Genomic DNA, 22365 nt, shown 5'->3' on the forward strand with positions numbered 1-22365 from the left:
TTGCTTTAGTTGCAAATTCATTAAAATAACCACAGCACAGAGCCTTAGGCAACACTGGGCTGCTCAGCTTCAAGGTTGCATAGATAAATAATCTGTTCTCTGTGAAATTTTACCTTCCTCTAAGACCCACACTATTCCCCTCAGGTGATGAGACTAAGCTAGTGTGGTCTCACAATCTAACAAAAATAACTAAGCCAACCTACCAGCTAGATATTAGGAGACCAAAAAATTCAAGAAACACTTGGAAGCACAGATATATACATTAACTACTTTAGCAATTTCAGTTAGGGTTAAGATTTGTAACTGAAGATCACATGTATTACAACTAGCTTAAATGTAATAAAACCTGCAATATTTGTCACAGAAGAGAAACAAAACCTTCATGGTTCAGCAGCAGTATAAATTTCTGCATTATTTTATTCTGGGGCCATAACTCATCTGACTTCAATTTTGTGTCCTTGGTTATCTGAGAACACACATTGCAGGTATAAAATAATAGCAATTAACTACAGGTGTCATGCAAAAAACCTGCAAATGCACTTCAAGTCACAAGGCCTATTTCCAAAGTCTTAAAAATTCATTTCTGGATATCTGCACAGTGTCTTTCAAGAAACACTATTTTATCAAGAGCTTTGTGATACATTATCTTCTTTGGAAGGAAGTCTGCAAATAGCAAGAAAATTTGTGCCCTCAGTTGCTCCCTTTCAAGTTTATGGGACAGAAATGCTTACTAATTGCTGTGCACTTATCTTTGGATGAAGGGAAAAAGTTACTGTACATGTACTTCAAACCACCTCTGCTTGTGCACAAATAGTGTAAATAAACATACTGGCAAGTTCTTCTACCATTCTTTCTCATGACTGAGATGCATGGAAAGCTGATATCCAAGGTCCCACTACTTATGGTTACAGTAGGGTAGCTGACAGTAAAAAGCAAGCAGTTAAATGAAGATTTGGAAACAACCTTCATAATACTGACAATTTCATTCGTATCTGTTTTTACTATTAGCCGTTACTAAAGGCAAATTGTATTACACAATTTTTTTAAATCTTCAGTGAGTTGATACTAATAGGTGTAGAGGGAAAAGCAGCTGTTTAAATTGATGCCTTCTTTCGGTCTGATAGCACCGAAAGTAGCAAGAAATAGTTCTGCTAAGATGAGCTATTAAAAAATTTTCTATCCAATTCAGAACATGACAGAGCTTTGATATCACCTTTGTCAGACACATAAATCATATCCTCATAAGAACAGAGCCTGCTTTGAACTGCTAAGATTATTCGATCTATGGCAAACCTTCATCCATTCCTTCTCCTCTTCCCTTCGCAAAAGAGATTCGTCTGGAGGAAAAGTCATCCAAATAATCTAAATGTCAAATTTTACTGGGAGAATGGGCAGATGAGAGGGCACTCTTAGGCCAGAAGTAGTCCACAGCTTCATTAACTAGTATTTTTGAATGCCAGGGAGCGTTGGGAGTGCTGGAAGTCACCAGTCTATTAAAGAGATGACAGGTATGTATGCACTTCTCATTTGTCCTCTTCCTCCATTTTCTTTCAAATGAACAGAGTTCTGGCTGCTGCCTAAAACAGTGTTTGAAACTTTAGAGCTAAAAGAGTTGCATTCACAAGTTTCCATTTGCTAAGACTGAAAAGCAATACCATCATACTGAGGATCTGACCTTACAAGCTTGGCCAATTAAAGCTAAATAACCTCAACCTTCTGCATTCAGCCTCAGACACAATTTTCAGAGCCAGCAAACACAACCAGCATACTGTTTCATGCTACTTGCAATGGGTATCTGACCACAGAAATAAGCATTTAGTATTTACACCATCTGATGCATGCAAAAATCCTATTTAATGTACCAAAGTAACTGCATTGGTTTCATCAACTACTATAATGACAGAAGAAACAGTCTTACAGTTATATCTGTCAAAGTTTGAGCCACGAAGACCAGAACTCTTCAGAGTTGTTGCATCTAGGTAAGAACATACTCATTTGTATTTAACTCTAACCTAGCTACCATCTTACTGAATTTCTGAGTACATCATATTTAGAAGGACAACACACTGCCTGAAATAAACGTTCAGGAGTTGGGCATCCCTGGGATCTAGATGGCATTTATCCTGAAGGAGACTGAGCTCACTATCTAGGAAATGCCATACCAATATTCAGTACTCAGGTGAGACCTGGGGTTGCAAGTTTCCATTTCAAGGCAAGCCAGATGCCCTGTCTGGGTCATTTGGGGGCTATGACCCAGGTGCTCCTCCTACCATACTCTTTAGAGATACTCCATCACCCAGGAATGCTGCGCTTTAAAAGTACTGTAGGGAAGAGCCGTGGGCATGGAGAAGAGCATGCAAGGAAGAGGGATGGATACTAGACTGCTTGTCTGGGAACATCTTTGGGAGATGAAGCATGACAGTCATTGTGCATAACACATGCACACATGCTGGCATTCAAGGTCTGAATATTAGAAGCTCTGGAGCTTCTTAGTTTAACCACTAGAGCAGGTTTTCATCCTGCCCCATTTATTTGTCCTGAAATGACCGTGCTCAGTAGGCAGGATGCTCTATTAGTTATGTGGAACAGTGTCCAGGAAGAATAAAAAAATCCACATGTCAGTATGTTTGTTCTTACCACAGGCGATAGTCCAATAGACCAAGGAGTCTGGTGCTTGGTAGAGGATTCGATATGGTGCCACTCTGGCACTGGAGTCCAAGACAACATCAAGAGTACCCACAAGGAGACCTATGGAACAGGAAATTCTGATAAATACACAACGATAGATCATCCAAGATCCCACAGGAAAGGGCTCCACAGTCATCTGTCCCCCCTCCTCCCCTTCCATTTCACCCTTCACAGCAAAATGCAGACCTATGTATTCATCCTCACACTTACTGCCTCATGTTGTGAAGAGGGAAAGTGACTCAACAGGGAAAAAGTCTTTGGTTTCAACAAGACTTCAACTCTTAAATATACATTGATTCCAGCATTGATAAAGGCAGATGAATTGAAGCAAAGCAGAAGGTAGCTGTTTTATAAAACCACATTTGAAAGTTATTTAGCTCTTTCCTGTTTTGTGTTGGAGCCCTGGGAAAAAAATAACCAAACCAAAACCCAACAATAACAACAAAAAACCCCACCATCGCAACACCAACAAAAAGCCCCAGACAATACACTCTAAAAGGGTTCAAAACTCAAGAGTCAGCTAGGAAAAACTAAGACTGGAAGCAAAAATAATTATGCTACTTAATGGTCTGATTCTCTAGGGTAGAAAGAATCAAAATGCCTAACAGTCAAGCTGTTTTCCAGCTAAAAGGATACTGATGAAAAACAAAGCCATACTGTTTTCCCGAAGTAGCTTTGAAAATTCTTTGCTACTGAGGGAGCCATCAACAGTTGCATACCAAATGCTACCAATAATCCCTAACTATACCTCCACAAACTCTAGATCCTATTTTTATAAGAAATTACACACAAAACTTTAAACCCCCCCAAACCCTCTCCCCACAGGAAGCCCTATTTATTTTTAAAAGATGTAAAAGTTTTCCCCCTTTTCATCTCCACAAAGAATTTTCATCTTCCCTGCAGAGATGTCAGACACAAATTGTCATGCTGAAGTTCTCAGCAAATTCACATATTGAAAATAGATGGATGAACTTTCAAAGGTTTTCTTCCCCCACAAATATTTACTGGGGTAGAAATCAGGGTTTTAGTGTAAAAGATAAAATAAACAAACACACAAAAAAAACCATTCTAAAACACTCCTCTTAAAATTGTCTTCTCCTTTCAAGTGGCTGTTTTCATCTTTTACTGTCATAGTTTTATTAGTTCCTCATTCTGCACTGTCATAACTGGAATAGAAGACTGCTTCTCTCACTGCTCTTCTTTCAGATTTGCTTTATGCATCACAAATATATAAAAGCACTACCTGTTTTCCATCTCAGTAGATCCCTTAAATCCAAACTGAAACTAGTATTTGGAAATACCCCACCTAAGTGTTTTCCCCCATTCTATGTTTTTTATTTGCACTTTATTTTATACAGATCTTCGCAGGCCAGATCAAACGTAGTCTCTTCCTGCCTGATGCATTAATATCCACCACTTTTTAATCCAAGAGATCTGAAATACATGGGAAACAAGTCTGAACACTACATCAGATTGATAACATTACAGAGCTATCTGCTGATACCAGGATACGAACACAAAATATCAATGTAAGATATCCCAGTGTTCATTAGTCTGACTGGCTTTAGTTGTTCCTACTGCCACCTTAAACCCCCACACCTCATGCATTTTGAATACTGGTGTAGACAGACAAGTTGCCTCTGATCAATCCTCCATCAGACTTCCTAGATACAGCTTGACTCCTTTCAAACTCAGGAGACTGAAGTAGGTTATAATGTTCCTTTAAACGTCTTTTTTTCTGTTAAATATACTCTCCACTCTAGCTTCACAAAACCAGCATGGCCTTGGTCCAGAAAGCACATGTGTGCTTCAATCACAGGCAAAGATTCTCAGATGCTTAAAGCTGCTAGCAAGCTCAAGTACTGCTCAACTGGAGTGCAGACCAAGCCAGACGCTACACTGGTTCATCACCTGGGCTTGCTGCAAGCATGTAGCAGAGCTTATGCCAAAGATTCTTCATGCTTTGCAGCCTCACGTCTACTGACAGTACTAAATATGCACTAGGCATGACACAATATCTAAATAAACTTGTACGCTGGCCAAATGTAATCTTCTGTGAGGTACAGATACTGTTAAGTCCCTGCACTCTGTAAAAATATGCTTGTTACTCTGCTTCTGCTATATTTCCAAATCTGTTGGTGTGTGGGTGGTCCTGCCAACCAACTCTGCCACTAGTTCTAGCAGGACACCGCAGCTGTAAAAACTGGGATACACAGGTTAAGGTCAGGGCAACAGAACAAACCTACCAACTTGGGCTGACATCAGGCTATGAGGAGCTTCCCATCCTACCTTCTCCCTGAGATATGGGAGATGGGAGAGAAACATCCCCCTGTGCCACCAAATAGGAACAATGTAAGATAGAGCAGTGTATTAAAGGAATGTGGAGAATATTGAAAAAAAAAACCAACCCAAACAAAATCAGAAGAGACTAGCCAGCACTGAAACAACAAATGGGAGGTCGGTAAGGGAAAGAAAAGAAAAGAAAGAATACTTTCCACTGGTGCAGTAAGTAGGAGTTGCCCAGTGTCTTCTCACAATGCAAACAGGTTGTAGAAATACCCATGCAGTGGGGTTAAAGGAAGACAACTCAGAGAACTCCAGAAGACCCCATGGAAATTCAAAAAGTCTAGCTTACCAAGATAATTGCAACAGACAGTTTATCAGTAAAATGTTACTTCTATCACAAAATAGCTGTTTTGATAGATGATATATGTGATATGTAAAAAAGTGATTCATGTGTTCTTATATACATTAAAAGTCAATTAATATTTACTCTTTTAATCATGCAGCTAGCCCTGATCGCTGTCCTTCAGGAACTGTTCCATTTTGCATTGTAGGTCAGTGCTTTGGGGTTTTTTTTTTTTTTTTTTTTTTTTTTTTTTTTTTTTTTGGGGGTGGGGTGGGGTGTGTTTGGTTTTTTCTGTAATGTAGACATGTGATGCAACCAGAATGAAATCGCAGCAGTTCAGACTGATAACCTCTCTGAGGGATTTTTATATGAAGTGTTCATAATAAAATTTTTAAAAAATATTATTTTAATACTGTTCATTAATTCTTCATCTAGCAAGTACTTTTTCAGACATGATTAAGAAAAACATAACCAAAAGTTTCCATAGGAAGTTTCCATGGGCAACAAAATCATATTTCTTAGATTAGACCGGTCCTTGGACAAGATCCAGTGAATTATTCAGGCTTCAAATCATGTGACTATATACCAATTTCAGTTTTTCTCCCCATTATTTCATCAGGTTTCTGCCTACATAGTGAAAGAAGGGAAAGAATTCTCAATGTATGAATACTAAATCTGCAAGTCCTTGTTCAAGCGAGCAGTTTTCATGAGCAAAGGTTTAAAGCATGTGTTCAAGTGTGTTATCTACTGCTTAGTAGATAAGACTGACAAATGTGGCTACATCTTCAAGTGATTAGCAGACATAACAGAAAGTTCTAAAAGCTGAAAGTCTAAACCCAGTCAGATTTAGGTTTGAGTTTTTTACAGGGATGGTGATGAGTTGTTTGAACACCTTGACAAGTACTGTGGTAGACGCTTAATTGCTGATCACTTCTAAATTAAGATATTTGAAAGACAGTCTAATTCAATCACAATTGTTAAACTTGAAGGACGGATGAAAGCTTTATCATTTGTAACCGCTGCATCCTGCAGAAGTCAAGCCATAGATCATCACACTGCCCCTTCCTGAGTTTTTTTTAAAGATTAGTGGTTTGGGTTTTCAGTCTTCTCTTGTTTGTATTCATCAGCCTGAAGACAGAAAAAGCAAGTACTGTTTTTGCTGCTTTTCTTGCTAAATGTCAGTAGGGTGACAGTACTTCCTCAAAGTCAGTTTCACTGAAGGTCTCTGAAAACTCATGTGCAAAGGAAATGGTGGCTGGGCAAATCAATGCTCTGGAAAGCTGGATCGCTAGAAAGAGAGCAACAAAGGCAGGCACTGGGGAAGATCAAACAAATCTTAGGCCTTAATTTCAGAGGAAGAATTTGTTTTTCTAGATACCGTATGACATGTCCTTATAAGCCAATGCTGTATAACCCACATGGGAAGGCAGTTATCAAATAAGTATTTAGATGTTATTTAGCTTTTGTTTGTATGAATGAACACCTATAAACCAAAACTGTATAACCCTTCATGAAGTTCCAAGGGTGGTACTCACAATGAAGATGTTATTTTCATACTTTTGTGGGTACTGTTGCCAGGATTGGAAGTTTAACATTACAATTATTTTTGAGTGGTGTATAACATTTACCATTCATTTAGGCTCTCCCATGAAATTAAATCAAATAAATTGACCCTAGCCTTTAAAATGATTTGTCCACAGTATTGCCCATGCAGTTCGTATTGTTGCTGTAGGTTGGGTTTTGACGTACAATTAATTGGATGACCTCATCCTGTAATAACAAATGAGAGAAGTAATCACATGGACTGCCTTGAGAAAGAATGGAAGAGTAATGATTCATTACAGTTACCAGGAAAAACAATAGTTTGTACTGTACGCTTCAGCTATGTGTTGTTATGAGTTATTGTTTTGATAGTCCAGGAAGTAACGCTTAAACTTCAGGAAGAGTTTATTCTTTGTCCAGGAAATCAATATAAAACTGAATGCTCAGCGTGCAAATATGACTTAAGTCGACCCTATTGATTGAGACTTTCTCAGGATCAGCTGACATCTACAGTCCAAATAGGTCCCTTGGATGTTTCAGGTTTGTGACTGGAGGTCATTATTATGTGTCCATCTTTAGTGGAAAGAGAAGGGGCCATCAGCACACTTTAAATGTTGGAAACAGTTTAAGCAGTAAGTGTTTCATTCAGTGTTGGAATGTCACAATGCCTGTTTTGAAAAATTCTTACTAATGACACATGTGACACTGCAAGTTTTCCTGGTTGCAGTGTTGAGTTCATACACAAATAGGCTGCTGACATCTGTGGGACTCTTCAAATGAGAGCTCACGAGCTCTGAGAGTCACAGTCTGACCCGTATTAAATCTTAGCTCTTTTAGAGGGTATATTTCTGTATTTGCTGTACATGCTAAAAAGATGTATGCTGTTTGTTTAGGCACTTTTAAGATAAAAATCTCTTACAACAGGGATCTTGAGAGACTGTCAGGCTGTAGGTTATATTAGCATGGAACTTGGAGAAGGATGCAGCAGGGCAGGGCTCTGCTCTCAGGAGCCAGGTGAATAACACGTTCGTCATTTGGCAAACTGGAGGAGGGGAAGGTTACCCTGGGTGACAGTATCAGGGACAACAGTGGCACCAGCTGTGGGGGTGACCTTCCAGCTCTAGGCAAAGCTTTGATGCAGGTTGTGGGTGACACTGAAGAATGGATGTACCACAGGTCAGTGCTGCGTGCTGAAATCACCTAGAGTCTGAGGACTGCATGGTTAAAGCTCAATGGGAAGTGTCACTGATACTATCCCGATCTTTTTGATAGCGTTTGCTGTGCCACAGCACCATGGCTGCTGGTAATTTTTAAGGTCTGAAGTGTCTATATTTATTATCATTCATAAACAGTAAATAAATTGGCTTTGGTGTTTAATAAAGTGTGCTAGAGGCAATATATCATACAGCTCTTTACTCTTGGATATGTAATCCAATGTAGTTTGAGAACCCTGTGTATTTTAGCAGGTAAACCACTACAGGATCATGTACATAATCATAAGATTGCTGTCAAGGGGGGGACTGTAGAAAGGTGATAAAAGACTACTTGATCTTTGTGTGTGTTTTATTTAAATCAAAGCGTGAATTTTTGTGAAAGAGTTGCTGTTTTTCAATGAGAAAATCCTTTTCCAATAAAAATATTGTTCACGTTTAAGGTGTCTAAACTTGCTTTTCCTTTAAAAACACCAGTAATTGGTGTTTTTCAAAGAAACTTGCAAATTCTTATGAAAGATAAAAAAATAATCACTGGTTATATTGTAAAAGAAAGAAATGAAAGAGGGAAAAATATTCCTGCAGCAAAGATCTGTGCCACAGATAACCAAATAGCTGAAAGTATTGTGCCTTATTACAGGTGTTCAAGTCCATGTACCTGAAGTGCGTGTGTTTTCAGTGATGGTAACTTAAAACGTAGTAAGTTGATTCTACTGCAGGTCATCCCTTGATTTCATTACTGTACGTGACAATTTGTAATCGGTCTGGACTGTAAGCCAACCGAAATGGTGGTCTCCAAAGAGCAGAGAGTGCTGCGGTGCTTCAAAGAGTCTTAACTGGCTGAATCAGTTGGCTTGGTTTTCAAATCAAGATGACCATCCTTCTGGAAAATATCCTTTGGTCAGATACAAATAATTTGACTTAAAGGGAGCCTGTCTTGTGCAGGAGGTCAGGCTTCATGTGATCATAATCCCTCCTAGCAAAAACCAGTTTGGAAAATTGACTGCTGGTGTAAGGATACAAGTACAGTACATCATTATTGAAAGCATGAATACAGGCTACTCATCTGTACACTTCATGCAGTGGCTATAGGCTCCCCCTCCAGCTTACGGAACATGAGGCACAGTGGTCAGATAAGTAAAAAGTAGTATGAGTTCTTCCTTCAGCATAAATTGCATCAGGTAACTGAACCCCTTTCCAGTAATACACTCTAATGCACTGTATGTCCTTCCAGAAGCATGATGTAAGAGCAGTTGCCGAGGCCCCCTAGCCAGTTGTGGCTTTGTATTCCCTGGTTTCAGATGCTACATTTCACTGCTTTTCCTCTGCTAATACCTGTATTTTACAGGAAAGAAAGAAAACGCTGAACAAAATTCTGGACCTTTGCTTTAGAACCCAAGTTTGCAAAAGAGCAGGCTGACTGTTCGAAAAGTTGTATCAAAATGAAGGTGTTATCGCTCCCTTTTCCCCTCCTGCCCGCTCATACAGGTATGGTCACTCTAGACATTTGGCACGTGTGTCTGGTGGGACTGTTCCTTGATACAAGGTTACTTGTGCTTGGGTGCCTTCAGGATCAGGGTTGTCATCAGTTAGCCTGATGCTAATCCCACAGACTTGAACACATGCTTTAAACCTTTGCTCATGAAAACTGCTCGCTTCAACAAGGACTTGCAGATTTAGTATTCATACATTGAGAATTCTTTCCCTTCTTTCACTATGTAGGCAGAAACCTGATGAAATAATGGGGAGAAAAACTGAAATTGGTATATAGTCACATGATTTGAAGCCTGAATAATTCACTGGATCTTGTCCAAGGACCAGTCTAATCTAAGAAATATGATTGTCAGTCTTATCTACTAAGCAGTACTTAAAATATTTCAAGCTTGTAAAACTGGTTTTCTCTTCAATAGAAAGGAAGCCAGAATGTGCATTATATATCTATCTATCTGTTGCTACATATAGATATATACACACACAGCAGCAGAACTGCCTTTACTTCCATTGAGGCCCAGTTTGCAGATGACGAAACGTCCAGGTACAGAAACTCACACAATAATACATCCAAACAGTAAGTTCCTAGAAACAAACCTACTACCCTTAACCTGAAACAAAAACCTAGCGGAAGTAAAAGGCTGAGTAGAAAGATGAGAACTGACAGTACATGCTAGACATATGCTTCACATACAGGTATGTGAAGGCTTACAACACAGAGGAAATTGATATTTGGATAAAACCTCAAACAATCTCACACGCCTGAATAAATTTTATACTACATGTCAATCACACCAGACTACATGAAGTGATGGAGAAACAGTGAGAAGAATACAGATGGAGTTAACAAAGGTTATGGTATGATACAAAGGTTCAATATGATACAAATATTTACTCATAAATTTGTAAAAAAAAAAAACCAAAACACCACAACCAAATGCAATACTTAAGAAAAGCATGATCAAGTACCATTTGACCACAACAGCAGGGAAGTCACTGAATTTCACTTAAAACTAATTCTTTTGAAGTATCTCATTCTCTCAAAGTAGCATAAGCAAATTAAGTAGATTTCATCCAAGAGCAGAATTTAAATCAGCTACATCTGCACCAACATAAGATTCAGATAAACTATGTAAGATTAAAGAACAAATCAAGTACGTATGAGCAACTGAAGAAAAAAAACCAACCCAAATAAACCAAAACTCAACAGCCACCACCACCACTAAACTAAGAAAAATAGTTGTAAGCTGAACCAATAAAATCAATGGTACAATTTGAGAACTGAAGTGTGCACAGTAAATCCAGCTTGAACTAAGGAACAGTCCTGGAGCACAGCATAGTCAAATACAAGCTAAATCTGAAAAGAACCAATATCTTCAGAAAAAAATCATTCACAATCTAACTGTTCTAACTGAACACCTGCAGACAGAACAGATTTCAATAAGCTATCAGAGGAGGCACTTTACCAGGGAAAGGAACACCGAACAGAAAAATCTCAAGAACTTTGGCTAATAAAATACTGGAAAATGCAGGGGGCAAGCACAAGACAGGACTGTGAGGAAAAAAAAATAATCGAGAACAGATTAAGAATTTACAAGCTGAAACTAAAACTGCTGCTGTAGTAGAAATTCATACACCCCTACCTGGAATCTTCAGAAAAAAAGAGAAAAAAAAAAAAAAAGAACAATGAGAAATCAAGCCTAAAAAATACAAACTTCCTTTTGAAAAGAAAACAAATGGGAAGATTTTGAAGAAGTCCTCCAGAACCTAAGCCCACCTCAGCACCAGATTTAAAGGCAAAATGCAAACGTAGATTACTAAATATCAACATTGATCAGACATCAGTAGTATGATTAGTGATCAGAGCTTACAGTCCTTTATACACCTCGTATCATCATACTTAGCAAAGTCAGTGGCAGCAATAACTCCTGTCTATTACAGGAAAAAGCAATACAGTGTGATATTATGAAGGATAAATAGAGATCACAAATCTTAGGGAAGAACAGAGAAAGCTGAACGGATTCTGTCTACACCAAATATTTACAGAAGAACAATCATATGACAATACATATGTTTTAATTACTTTTCAAAAGCATTTGAGAATATATACTGGCATATCTCCTAGAACATTTTTTAATTCTACAGAACTCTTAACTGAAACTTTCAATGGCCCAAATCTTTGTGAAATATGATATATTCTTACAAGGATGCATAACTGGACAGTGGAGTGATGGAAATATGGAAACTGATGTGAAGAAGTGACACTTTCTCTATGCCTTTCAGCGTGGGACCAGAGTAATACCAAAAAGCCTATAAGCAACACAAATTCTGGTACATGGCAGAAAATTACTGAGAGGCTTAGACATTTATTGCTTACTATATTGTGATCCTGCACGACATTTCCAACAGAGTTTCATACCAACTAAGATCTCAGTAGAAACAACAGGCCATCCCTGAATGCCACGTGTCAACCAATAACATAATGTCAGAAAGCAAAAAAGGTAAATGACAGCTCAGCCTTTATGGTTCCCACTACTCAAAGTGTAAAAGATGAGGTAACATCAAGGAAAGTCTTTGACCAAGAAGCATTACAGCATAGAAACCAGAGCTACCCCAAGCACCATCTCAGGCACTGTATCTGTGCAAACAGCACGTTGCCTGTAAGAACCGGAGATCAAGAGAAGCATTAAGCAGGAAGTGAGACACCTTCCAATTTAGCGCTATGAAAGCATCTGGGACTTCAACAGAAAGACTGGTGAGTCAATCTGGAGAATCAAACAGCAGTTCAACCCTAGACATCTGCATGTCCTCTTGAAGTGGAAATCTGCTAGCGTGAAGAAGCAAACACCCCCACAGCAGAGCCTAACTAGAAGCTCAGCAGCACCAGAGCAGATATGGTGTAACACCTAATGACGGAGCGGAGCGGAAGGGACTAGCTTCCACCCCACAAGCCCACAATGAACATGGAAAGCTGATGGATAGGCTGACCGCTCACGTTAGTTCTGCTAAGTGCATGCATTTTGGTAAATGCTCTATTTCAAGTGTCAGAAAGCACATACTTTCTACTCAAGTGCACCAAGTTTGACATGCAAAAACCTAACTTCTTGAGTCAACAAGGACAGAAAGCGACAAGTTTGTTAAAGCAGGTACCATCCCTTCACCAGGCAGACGACATACTGGCCAAAAGCTTTTCTAAATTTTAAGTATAAAAGGCTTTCAAGCAACCTCTCTGAATCGAGAGGTTGCGAGTAAGATAGAATCTTATCTCCAAATTAGGGCTACTAATTGTGTTGTCCAGCAAGGCTGCAGAAAAGTGTTCCGAGACGTAATTTTTAATACTGTGGCAGTGTTCTATCAGATTTGACATTGAAGGCTTGCATCAGCCAGCTGAGCTCTGAACCTCTCCTTTCTGCCTTTCCAGCATGGAAATTGCATGACAACCCCTTCTGCAAAAATATCTGGGGAGTAAGATAGTACTTCATCAATGTCTTTTATCACCAGAAGTCAGCAAATTTCCATCTGTTCTCTTCTGCTCAAGCATTTAAATCATCTTTGGCAACATCTCACAGACTTAGAAACTCATATTGAATCTCTCACACATGCGCTGTCCCAGCTGTAAGCATAAATACCCTATCTGCAAAATAATTCACTCCTAAAAAAGTTCTTGCAAGCTAAGAACAATTTATTTGCTTTGGCATTCAGAGAGATCTTACAATAACACTTCAAACAAAATTACTTATAATTTCATCTCCACGCCCAAAAGAACCACAGCAGCCACAAGCTAATCATAACACACCCCCAACCTCTCTTCCTGCAAGCTCTCAGTGAATACATTGCTCTACCGTCAACTATCAGTGGCACTAATTCCTTGCAATATTGTTTCCAAATAAAATAGTTTGGCAAGCATCACCACAGCATAGCAGAAAGCAGTTTGAGATTTTTTAAAAGTGTCTGTTGCATCAGAATGCATACACACTTATTAACGGAAAGAACATGACTCTTTTCAGTTATTTATAAACTTCATGACACGCTCAGGGTCCTTACACCCATGAAAGGAACACAGTCACACAGGGTACAGTACCCAAACGATGGGAGAGATCTGGGTTCATATCCGCTCCAAATGCCTCTGCTTCAGCTGATGCAGGCTGATGTGTAACATGCTGCATCCCCCAGGAGAAGGGAGCATTTCCTACAGGCCAAACTACCAGGCTGCCCAGGGAAGGAAGCTGACAAGCAGGAAGCAGAGCAAGTGTGAAAGAGAGGGTTAAAAACATCCAGCACTTTTGAGAAAACAAGAGGAAAGAAAATACTTTTCCCCCTATTGGTGAATAAAAGGAAGGTGAAACTCTTGAGTGAAGGTCATGCAGAAGCAAAATACAGGCATGGCATTATGTGCAAGGCATGAAATAGTTTTTGTTATGGAGGAAGTTCACCAACCATCAAATACTTTTAAAGCAGAAAAGTACATTTTTTGCTCTTGTCCTGGAAGATCATACAGCGATGCAAGATAATGCGAGTTTGCAGAACAGCTAAGAAAATCAATTTAAATTTCAGTCTACAAGTCCTTCCTATTTTTCTTTTGTTAAAAAGGAAAACAAAACCCAAACAACCCTTCAATTAAGGCATGCTTACAAAGGAAAGTCACATTGATGTGACTGGTACTGACACAGACACAATCACTTAAAAGAGTCCAGGCCTCAATTCAGTATAAAAATGGATCCACTTTGCTCAGTAGAAGAGCTGTATCACTTAAATAAACTATTAATCAAAAACCTTGTTAGCAGAGGTGACTCCTAGCGACTCACTAATTAGGCACTGTCCTAACACATAACAAGAAGATCATTATTCTTCTTCTAACTTGTTACAATCCAATATTAAAATAAGTGTGGAAAACATGTCCCATGTCCAAATAAGTATTTAAATAAGAGGGTCTTCTCTTCAACAGTTCATAAATCAAGGCCAAGAGGAGAGTATTGGTGCAGAAAGGGCTGATTTTTCACCCCTTCCCCCAAAGTGACTGATACTCCTTTTCCTGCAAAGTGTTGCTGCGCTTGGGGTGGATCCAGGAGAAGAGGTAACACTAGTACTGCTCTTCTGCTTCAACATAAAGCCACTGAGAATTACTTTCACTCGCTCCCAAGGCTTTTAAACTTGTTTTCAGACTGAGACATGCCAAAAGACCAAAAAGATCCAGTCTTCTGGCTTTTGCTTTGCTGATGGTAACCTCCATCCACAGCATGGTAATAAGGAAGTGATGGAGGACAGGTAGCACAGAGACCCTGGCAGCCACTTTGAGGGCGGATCATCAGCCTTCAGCCATGTTTTCAGTGTCACAGCACCCAACCACAGTGCTGCCTGAAGAGGTTCGTCCCCAGCCTTCCCTCATTCCCATTCACCCACGGGAAAGCACTCCCTCTCTTACTTCAGCCATGCCAATACAACCAACATTACAGTGCAGCCTCAGCTAGAGTTCTTCAAAGTTTCACACGTTCGCAGATGGAGAGAAGGGCATTACACTGGAGCCCAGTCAGTTTGCTGACCTAGATTTAAGGGCAACGCCAGAGAATCAATACTTCTCATTGTCCAACCACTGCTTAAGTTACATAGTGAAGCCATCTCCCATCAAGCCCATAGTCTCATCAATTTGAAAGTCAAATGTCATTCTACAATTTAAGACAAAATTACTTCGAGTCAATAATGAGGGAGTAAAAGTCGGCAGAAATTAGATCACAACAAAAAAAAGTGACAGCTGTATTTACATCCTCTCTTGCATATATGAATTCAGACCACTGCCACCACAGTGAAAAAATCTTGCATACAATATGTATAATCAACTTCAAGGACATAATCTGGTTTCCTACAGAGCAAACAGGCCAAATTTTGTACCACAATCATGGGTGGATAATTTTTTAGATTATATCTATGCAAATTTCAGCATTACATCACTACAGAAAGGGCAAGTAAGGGAAAAAAAACACAACAAACCCAAACCAAAAAACCACAAAAGGTTCTTTTTTCACTTTCAACCAGACAACCTCCACCTCTGTCATGACAGCTCTATCGTTATCATCTACAGGAACTTCCTCAGGATCATCCTAGATGCTATCATTATTGCAAATTATGAACCCTGTTGACTGTTTCAGCGAGTTTGTTTATTCTGAACCCTCAGGATCAGCTAGGTCCCACAATACCTTGCTTTTAACCAGTCTCACCTACCAAGAAGAAACCATTGGCTTCCTTCACCTGCCTTGGCCCTCAATGAGTAGACTACAGCTGTTAGAACAATGGGTCTAAAATTCCAGTATTTCCATTAAAAACCAATAATCATAAGTTCCACTTACTACTGTGCCTACCAAGCTGGGAGCAGACTGGACACTCTACATCCCTTTCTTTCTTCCTCTCACACCTTTTGTTGACCACTGTGTCAAAACCCCATGTGCTAAAATGGCAAGGTCTGATAAGTTCCCATACAGCCCTTTAAATGTTGCCAGCACTAAAAACTTTCTGCACTCTAGTAATTGGTGTTTGTTTAGTTCTGGTTCTGGCAACATACTGAAAAAAGCTGAATCTTTTTTCCAACCCTTCCCCAAACAAACAAACAAACCCCCTAGAAATTGTATAGTTTCTTGTTCCTACCTCAATGCTATAGCAGCTGCAATTCCAGGCAAAGCACAGACACTAATAAAAGCCATATGGAAAGCAGTTTTCAAAATCAAAATGCACAAAGAACTTTTGCATTTTAAATCACATTCACTATACAGACTGCATTCACATACTAAAATAATGGATACCGTGCACAAAAACTTAAACTCGGGGGGGGGGGGGGGGGGGCTAGAAAATGCAGAAACAAACTATTTCTGTATTCTGAACTCCTACCAAATACTGCCAGCTTCTCTGACCTTCACCAAAAAAGGAGTACACATTAATGAATCCTACTCCCACTCAAGGATTAAATCTTCAAAAGTGACCTTTCCATCTGTATAGTGGCCTATTATACATACAACTCCAAGAAGGCTTATATATACAGACACTGTGAAACAGGTTGAAGAGAAACTCCCAAATTCTCAGAAAGTTTCCCCAATAACTGAGAAATGTTTGGAAAATTGACTGGGCATCTCAAATGATCTCCAATTCAAAGATAACATAGTCAGGTAAAGAATGCCTTGTCTGGCCACCTACAGCAAGAGAGAGGAATAAACTCCCAAGAGGCCTGGGCGTAAGCCATGAAAGGGGAGTCTGCAAAGAATTTCTCAGTAAATACAGCAGGGGTGAACTTTTGAGGCAAGACATGCTTTTTATGGGTCTGACAACACTGTCAGTAATTCAAAAGATTTAAAAATAAAAATCTATAGCCAATGTGGAGTGGCTGCTGGCCACTTTCCACACAAGAATGAGGTGGTTTATCAACTACAGCAATGAAGAAAACTGAAGATCTCAAGAGCCCACAAGAAAACACACTTAACAGTGGTGCATTAGTTTAGATTATAAATTGTTTACAGGTCCACAGAGCATTCAAAAGCTGAAGAAACACTTAATCTCCTGGTAAATACGCACAGGACCTTGAACCAAACATAGATGAACGCTGTATGTTTATTTTGATTAGCCCGAACAACTAGCTGCAATGCAAGCCGGTAAGAAGGAAGAAACCACAGCTTTTCAGAGAACCCGTGGGACTATTTCTGCCGATTCAAGAGGGACCGGTGCTAACAGCATCGGGTTCTGCATCTCTGATTTCACAGAACCGCACATACGTTGCCTAAAAACGATGAAGTCTAGACAAACGTATATGCCCAGTATTGCAGAGACCACCCAACCATCTACAAAAGCGTCTCCGGTTGCCAGCAGCCGAAAACAAAGCGTTCAGGGAACACGCCTGGCAAGGACATCCCGAGGAATAGGGAGAAGCTGAAGTAAATCTGCCCTCAGAGCAGGCGTTTGTGCATTACAACCGGCTGTTATTTTAAAGAACACGTGTTGGAGGTTCCAAAAGGCACCACCCGCACCCCCGGGAACCCGGGCAAGTCACACCCCGACACAGGGAGGCGGCGTACACCGGCGATCGCCCGCAGACCCTCAGGGAGCCGCAGCGCGCTGTCCGCACCGGCGCCCCCGGCCCCGCCGCCTCATGGCGCCTTGCCAGCCCCCGGCCACCCCCGGCCGCCGCAGGGACGGGCCCCCGGCACGGTGCGGGCCCCACGCTGCTCGGGAAGGGGCCGAGAAGCGGGCAGCCCCCCCCTCCGCAGGCAGCCTCTCGTCTCACGACGCGGTGCCGCCGCCCGAGGGCCGCGATCCCGCCCGGCCGCCCCGGGGGAGCCGCTGCGGGAGGCAGACGGCGCGGAAGGCGGCCCCGCCCCTCCCTCCCGGGACCCCGGCCGCCGCCGCCCTTACCCGCCAGGCCCCCGCCGCCGCCATCGCCGCCGTGCCCCTTCCTCCTCTGGAGGATGAAGTAGGGGTTGGCCCGCTCCGTCACCCACAGCGCGTTGGCCAGCAGCACCTCCTCGGGGTTCACCCACATGCTCCCAGCGCAGACAAAGGCCGGCCCGCCCGGCCGGCCGGCTGCGGGGCGCGGTGACTCACGCACGCACCGTCCGCATCAGTCGCCACCATGCCCGGCCGCCGCGGCGGACGGCGCAGCCCCGCGGGCACCGGCGGGCGCAGGGCGGAGGGGCAGCAGCCGCATGCCCCCCGGGGCTCCCGCCGCCTACCCGCCCACCGCCGGGCGCGGAGGGGCGGCCGCAGCGGCCAGGGACGACGGCGGCGACCCCGGCAGCTCCCGCCGCAGCACCGAGGGCAGCAGTGACATCAGCGGCCGGCGGCGGCGCCCCGCAGCCCGCCCCGCACGGAGCCGCCTCTCGCTCTGCCTGGCGGGGGGCGGGGGCCGCGCTGCTCGCACCTGCGCGCACGGGGGGGCGGGGCCGCCGCGCGCCGCGGGGAGGGGGGGGGGGCGGGGCAGCAGCCCCTGGTTTCCTCAGCGCGGCGGTTGCAAGGGCGGGTCCCGCGGCCGGTGGCGGGAGCGGCCGCCCCGCCCCGCCCCAGCGCGCCTCAGGGGCCGTGTCCCTTCAGCTGCCGCCGGCGGGCGGTCCCGTCCCTCGCGTTAATCTGCCGGGTCGCTGGGGAGGAGACGGCAGCGTCCTCTTCCCAACCGCCGGCCGGGAAAGGGTTGGCCTTCGCGGCTCAGAGGAGCTGGTGAAACGGGGTGGTGAGAGGCAGGGAGAGCCCCGGCCCTGTCAGCGAGGGAAGCCGCCACAGCGGGGGCGGGACCGGCCTCCTCCGCAGCCCCGTCCCGCGTAACCACCTTCCCCGCCCTGCCCAGCGCCGCCGCCCGCGAGCTCCCTTCTGAAGACCGCATCGGGGCGTGTGTGCGTGTTTCTGAGGGCTTGAAAAGCCCTCAAAGAAGCCGGTATACTCGACAGGTACGCCAAGCACACCCAGAGGGTATAGCGGTACATGTAGATAACACAGGTATGGTTTGTACCCTTGCAGTTCCGAACACTGTGTGGTTTCCAAGTTGTCGGGAAAGGACTGGACTCACTGGCCTGCCTGTAGTCAGAAAACTGTTACTGTCCAACCTGTACTGTCCAAGACTGTACTTGTCTTCGGTTTATTAAAGACGTTGAGTAAATTAAGCCCCAAGGGAAATACTAAAACCATGTTCCACGCACAAACTTCCCATATGCAGGCCACAGCTTTACAGTACAGTTCAGCCTTCCATCAGCTGGTGCTGGCACGGAGCTGGTTCCCAGCCCTCATCTGGTGGGGATGGACGCTTGGTCAGGGGAGAAATGGCACTTCATCTGAGGTGGTGATGGCGCTCTTACTTCAAGGTAAAAAGCCCAGAAGAGGGAAGTGAGTGTCTCTGATGAATGCTTAAAAATTGACAGTCCTGCTCTCAGTCCCCCTGCACCATGGAGAACATTTGTCGCCAAGGCAGGTCTCGACAGTCTGAAAGGCAATGCAGAAGAGTTTCTTCACCCTTTCCAAATTTATCACAGAATCAGATTATTTTGAAGGGTAGTATTGAAATGACCTCACCCTTTTAATGGGAAGGGTTTCTTTAAGGGTAGTGTTTTTAAAGAAAAATTCTGAACAAGTAAGTTCCTTATAACTTTGGAAAAAAAAATAATAAAATGCTGAAATGTCACCAGCTCTAGTTAAACCCTACATGCCAGGGAGCTTGAAAGTTAAATTGTAGCCTGGCTAAAAGTAGTGGCAAAAATTCCGAGTAACTTCCTTTAGTAAGGGCAGCATGTCACACACACAAAGCCCGTCAACGTTCCTGTGTTGTCATAGCAGTCCTGTTGGCAGTGGATACTAGCGGCATCATCACTGCCGACAACCTGCAGTACAACTACAAAAGCCATACCAACATTTTAGGGAAGAATAACCAAATCATACTCCACTACAGTCAGAGATGGTGATCAAGTTAATTTTCTTTGTGAACAGTGCAGCTGACCTCAAGGAGGAAAACATCGTTATCAGAGGCTGGGAACTCCTCCTCCTCCCCATTCCTAACTTGCTTTTCAACAGCAGGCACGGACAGTTATCCATGCAAAACTGTTGGCGCTCAAAAAACAGCTGCCAGGCTTTATTAGTGCCAATTAGTCAGTTCTGCATGTGAGTAGGGTGACATATGTTACTGGCATAAAGAACACCAAAAGCCTAATTTCTAACATCTTTCCTATTTATTTTCCATTAAATATTCTAGAACATTTCAATAAAACTGAGAAGAAATAAAATGTCATTACTCAAATAAATAGCATTTAAAATGATGTTATATTGTGTCTTTTTGCTGCTGTGTTGTAGATAGTATCAAGGCATTTTTTGGTGGAAACCTGGTCTGCTTTCATGATAATGAAAAATATGTGTTATGCTATCATGGCTGACCTTTTTGTCGAAGCCAATGCAAATGTTTTCTCCTGCATGCCCATCACATTTTTATCCCTCACGTAAAATGTTTGTCTATGTGTAATTTTTTTTGATCGTAATGCTCCATTATAATGTTTCAAAAGTTTCTTTTTCATCAGGTTGTTTGGGAACAAAATACAGTCCTGTGAATTATAATAGAATTTTTAAAAAATCTGAAATAGAAATAAAGGAATAATTGCCCCTGCCTGTTTTGTAATGGTTTGTTGAAAAAGCTGTATCAGCTTGAAACTTCGGTGTGGTTTTAACACTGAATGGGACCGTTTAAAGATCTCTGTGCCATTAGGTTTAAAACTTCAACATATGCCCTTCAATTCTGAAAAAAAAATTAAAGAAATCAGGAGCAGATATAAATACAAGCTAAGGAGTTATATCTTATAATGCTATATTATAAATCTCTCAGGGAAGAAAATGAACACGATTCTATAGAGGGATGACCATTCTGTGCAATGTCATCAGACTCACTGACAGTAACAGTACTCAAGCAGGAAAAAGATTAAATAAAGCAGACATTTTACCATTTATTCCCTGGAAGACCTTCTTAAAATGGACCTCTTCTCTTAGATGCAGCCAACTAGCATTTGCTAGTGGTTCAGGACAGCCGTTCAGTGGACTAGGAGCAAAGATAAAACACCAGGACGCCGCAAATTATCTTTGAGAAATGCACGTGTTGTTCAGGTTTGAACAATAGCTGTCGAGGCCCTACACGAGGACTTACCTTAGCACGGAGAAGCACCAAGCCATCACTAGTTAGAAGCTTAGAGCCTTCAGCTGCTATAAATCAGTAAGTTATTTGTACATGGAGAGGTGGGTGTTTAGATTTTTCTGAGAAGTGTTTTATAAATAGTGCTAAAGCTTTAAAAGACTGGAAGACATTGCTTTAGGTGTGATGTGAGATGAAACAGAAAGTGTGTGTGGGGGGGAAAGCATCTGAGATTTCTTAGTGTGTGGTCAGCACTTGTGCCACAAGCCTTAGTGTTTATATGCCCGTAACACCCTGTATTGAAGAAACTCAAAGCATTCAAAAATAACCACTTTTCTCATGTTCTTGCAATTACATATTACAAGCACTTTTATGGATGAGCAAACTGAATCATACAAAGTAATTCTTGCTTTGGGTCGTCCGGCAAGTCTGTGATAAAAGTAATCAAATCACAGCATCTGCTAGCCACAATTCCCCACTTCCCAGCTGCGATCGCAGTATCTGTCAAAGGCAGGACCAGGGTTAGTTACTCACAAGCCCTTTATCATCCCAGAATCATTTTATGCTCCTTGGGTCTCGTCTCAAAAGCCGTTAATGGGTTGGTCGCATACAGAAGTCGCATTTGCATCAAGTGCCTGCTGTAAGATGTACATTTTGTATAAAGTATAAGATTCAATGCGTGTCTTTACTCCAAACCGGAACACGACCTGCCTGATAGGAAAGAGTTAACTCCTGTAGGACCGAGGCAGCTGTTCAGTACCAGGCCACCAGAAAAACCTTCTACCATCCCAGGAAGACAATGTCAAAATGTGTCCTGAGGGAATCTGGAAACAAAATATTTCAAGGTCAAGGAGCAAGAAAGAATCCCAAATAATCCCCAGTAGTTTGCAGCAAGAGGTGGGGGGCATGTTTAGCAGTATGAAAGCAATTTGAGAGGACAAAGCGTGCCCTAACTGCATAGGCTAGATAAGCATCCACACCTCGTTAAAAGGATACTGACAGAAATTTTTTTGGGTTTTAGTTTTGCAGAAGAACAAATATAACTTTTTTTTAACTCACTTTCCTTTCTCTAACCTCTCTCTTGCCTGTCTTGTATGCCAAAAATGAAAAAACTTATTGGCTTCTGCATTAATTTAGCTGAAGTGAAAGGTGATTTCAAAATAACAGGCTAGCAGCAG

General features: G+C 42.2%; 1 protein-coding gene across 4 annotated transcripts in view; it reads right to left on the reverse strand.

The window, feature by feature from the left end:
• Positions 1-18435, reverse strand: part of TBC1D9 (TBC1 domain family member 9) — a 55444-nt gene extending 37009 nt beyond the window's left edge. For all 4 annotated transcript variants that reach the window (XM_040580856.1, XM_040580787.1, XM_040580702.1 and 1 more), the window contains exons 1-2: positions 17950-18435; positions 2638-2748 (exon numbers count right to left, since the gene is read on the reverse strand). In XM_040580856.1, the coding sequence (XP_040436790.1) occupies positions 2638-2748; positions 17950-18076 (238 nt within the window). In that variant the 5' untranslated portion in view covers positions 18077-18435. The remainder of the gene's footprint in view (positions 1-2637; positions 2749-17949) is intronic.
• Positions 18436-22365: the final 3930 nt, after the last annotated feature.

This window comes from Falco naumanni, chromosome 1 (assembly GCF_017639655.2).
Source record: "Falco naumanni isolate bFalNau1 chromosome 1, bFalNau1.pat, whole genome shotgun sequence".
NCBI classification, from domain to species: domain Eukaryota; kingdom Metazoa; phylum Chordata; class Aves; order Falconiformes; family Falconidae; genus Falco; species Falco naumanni.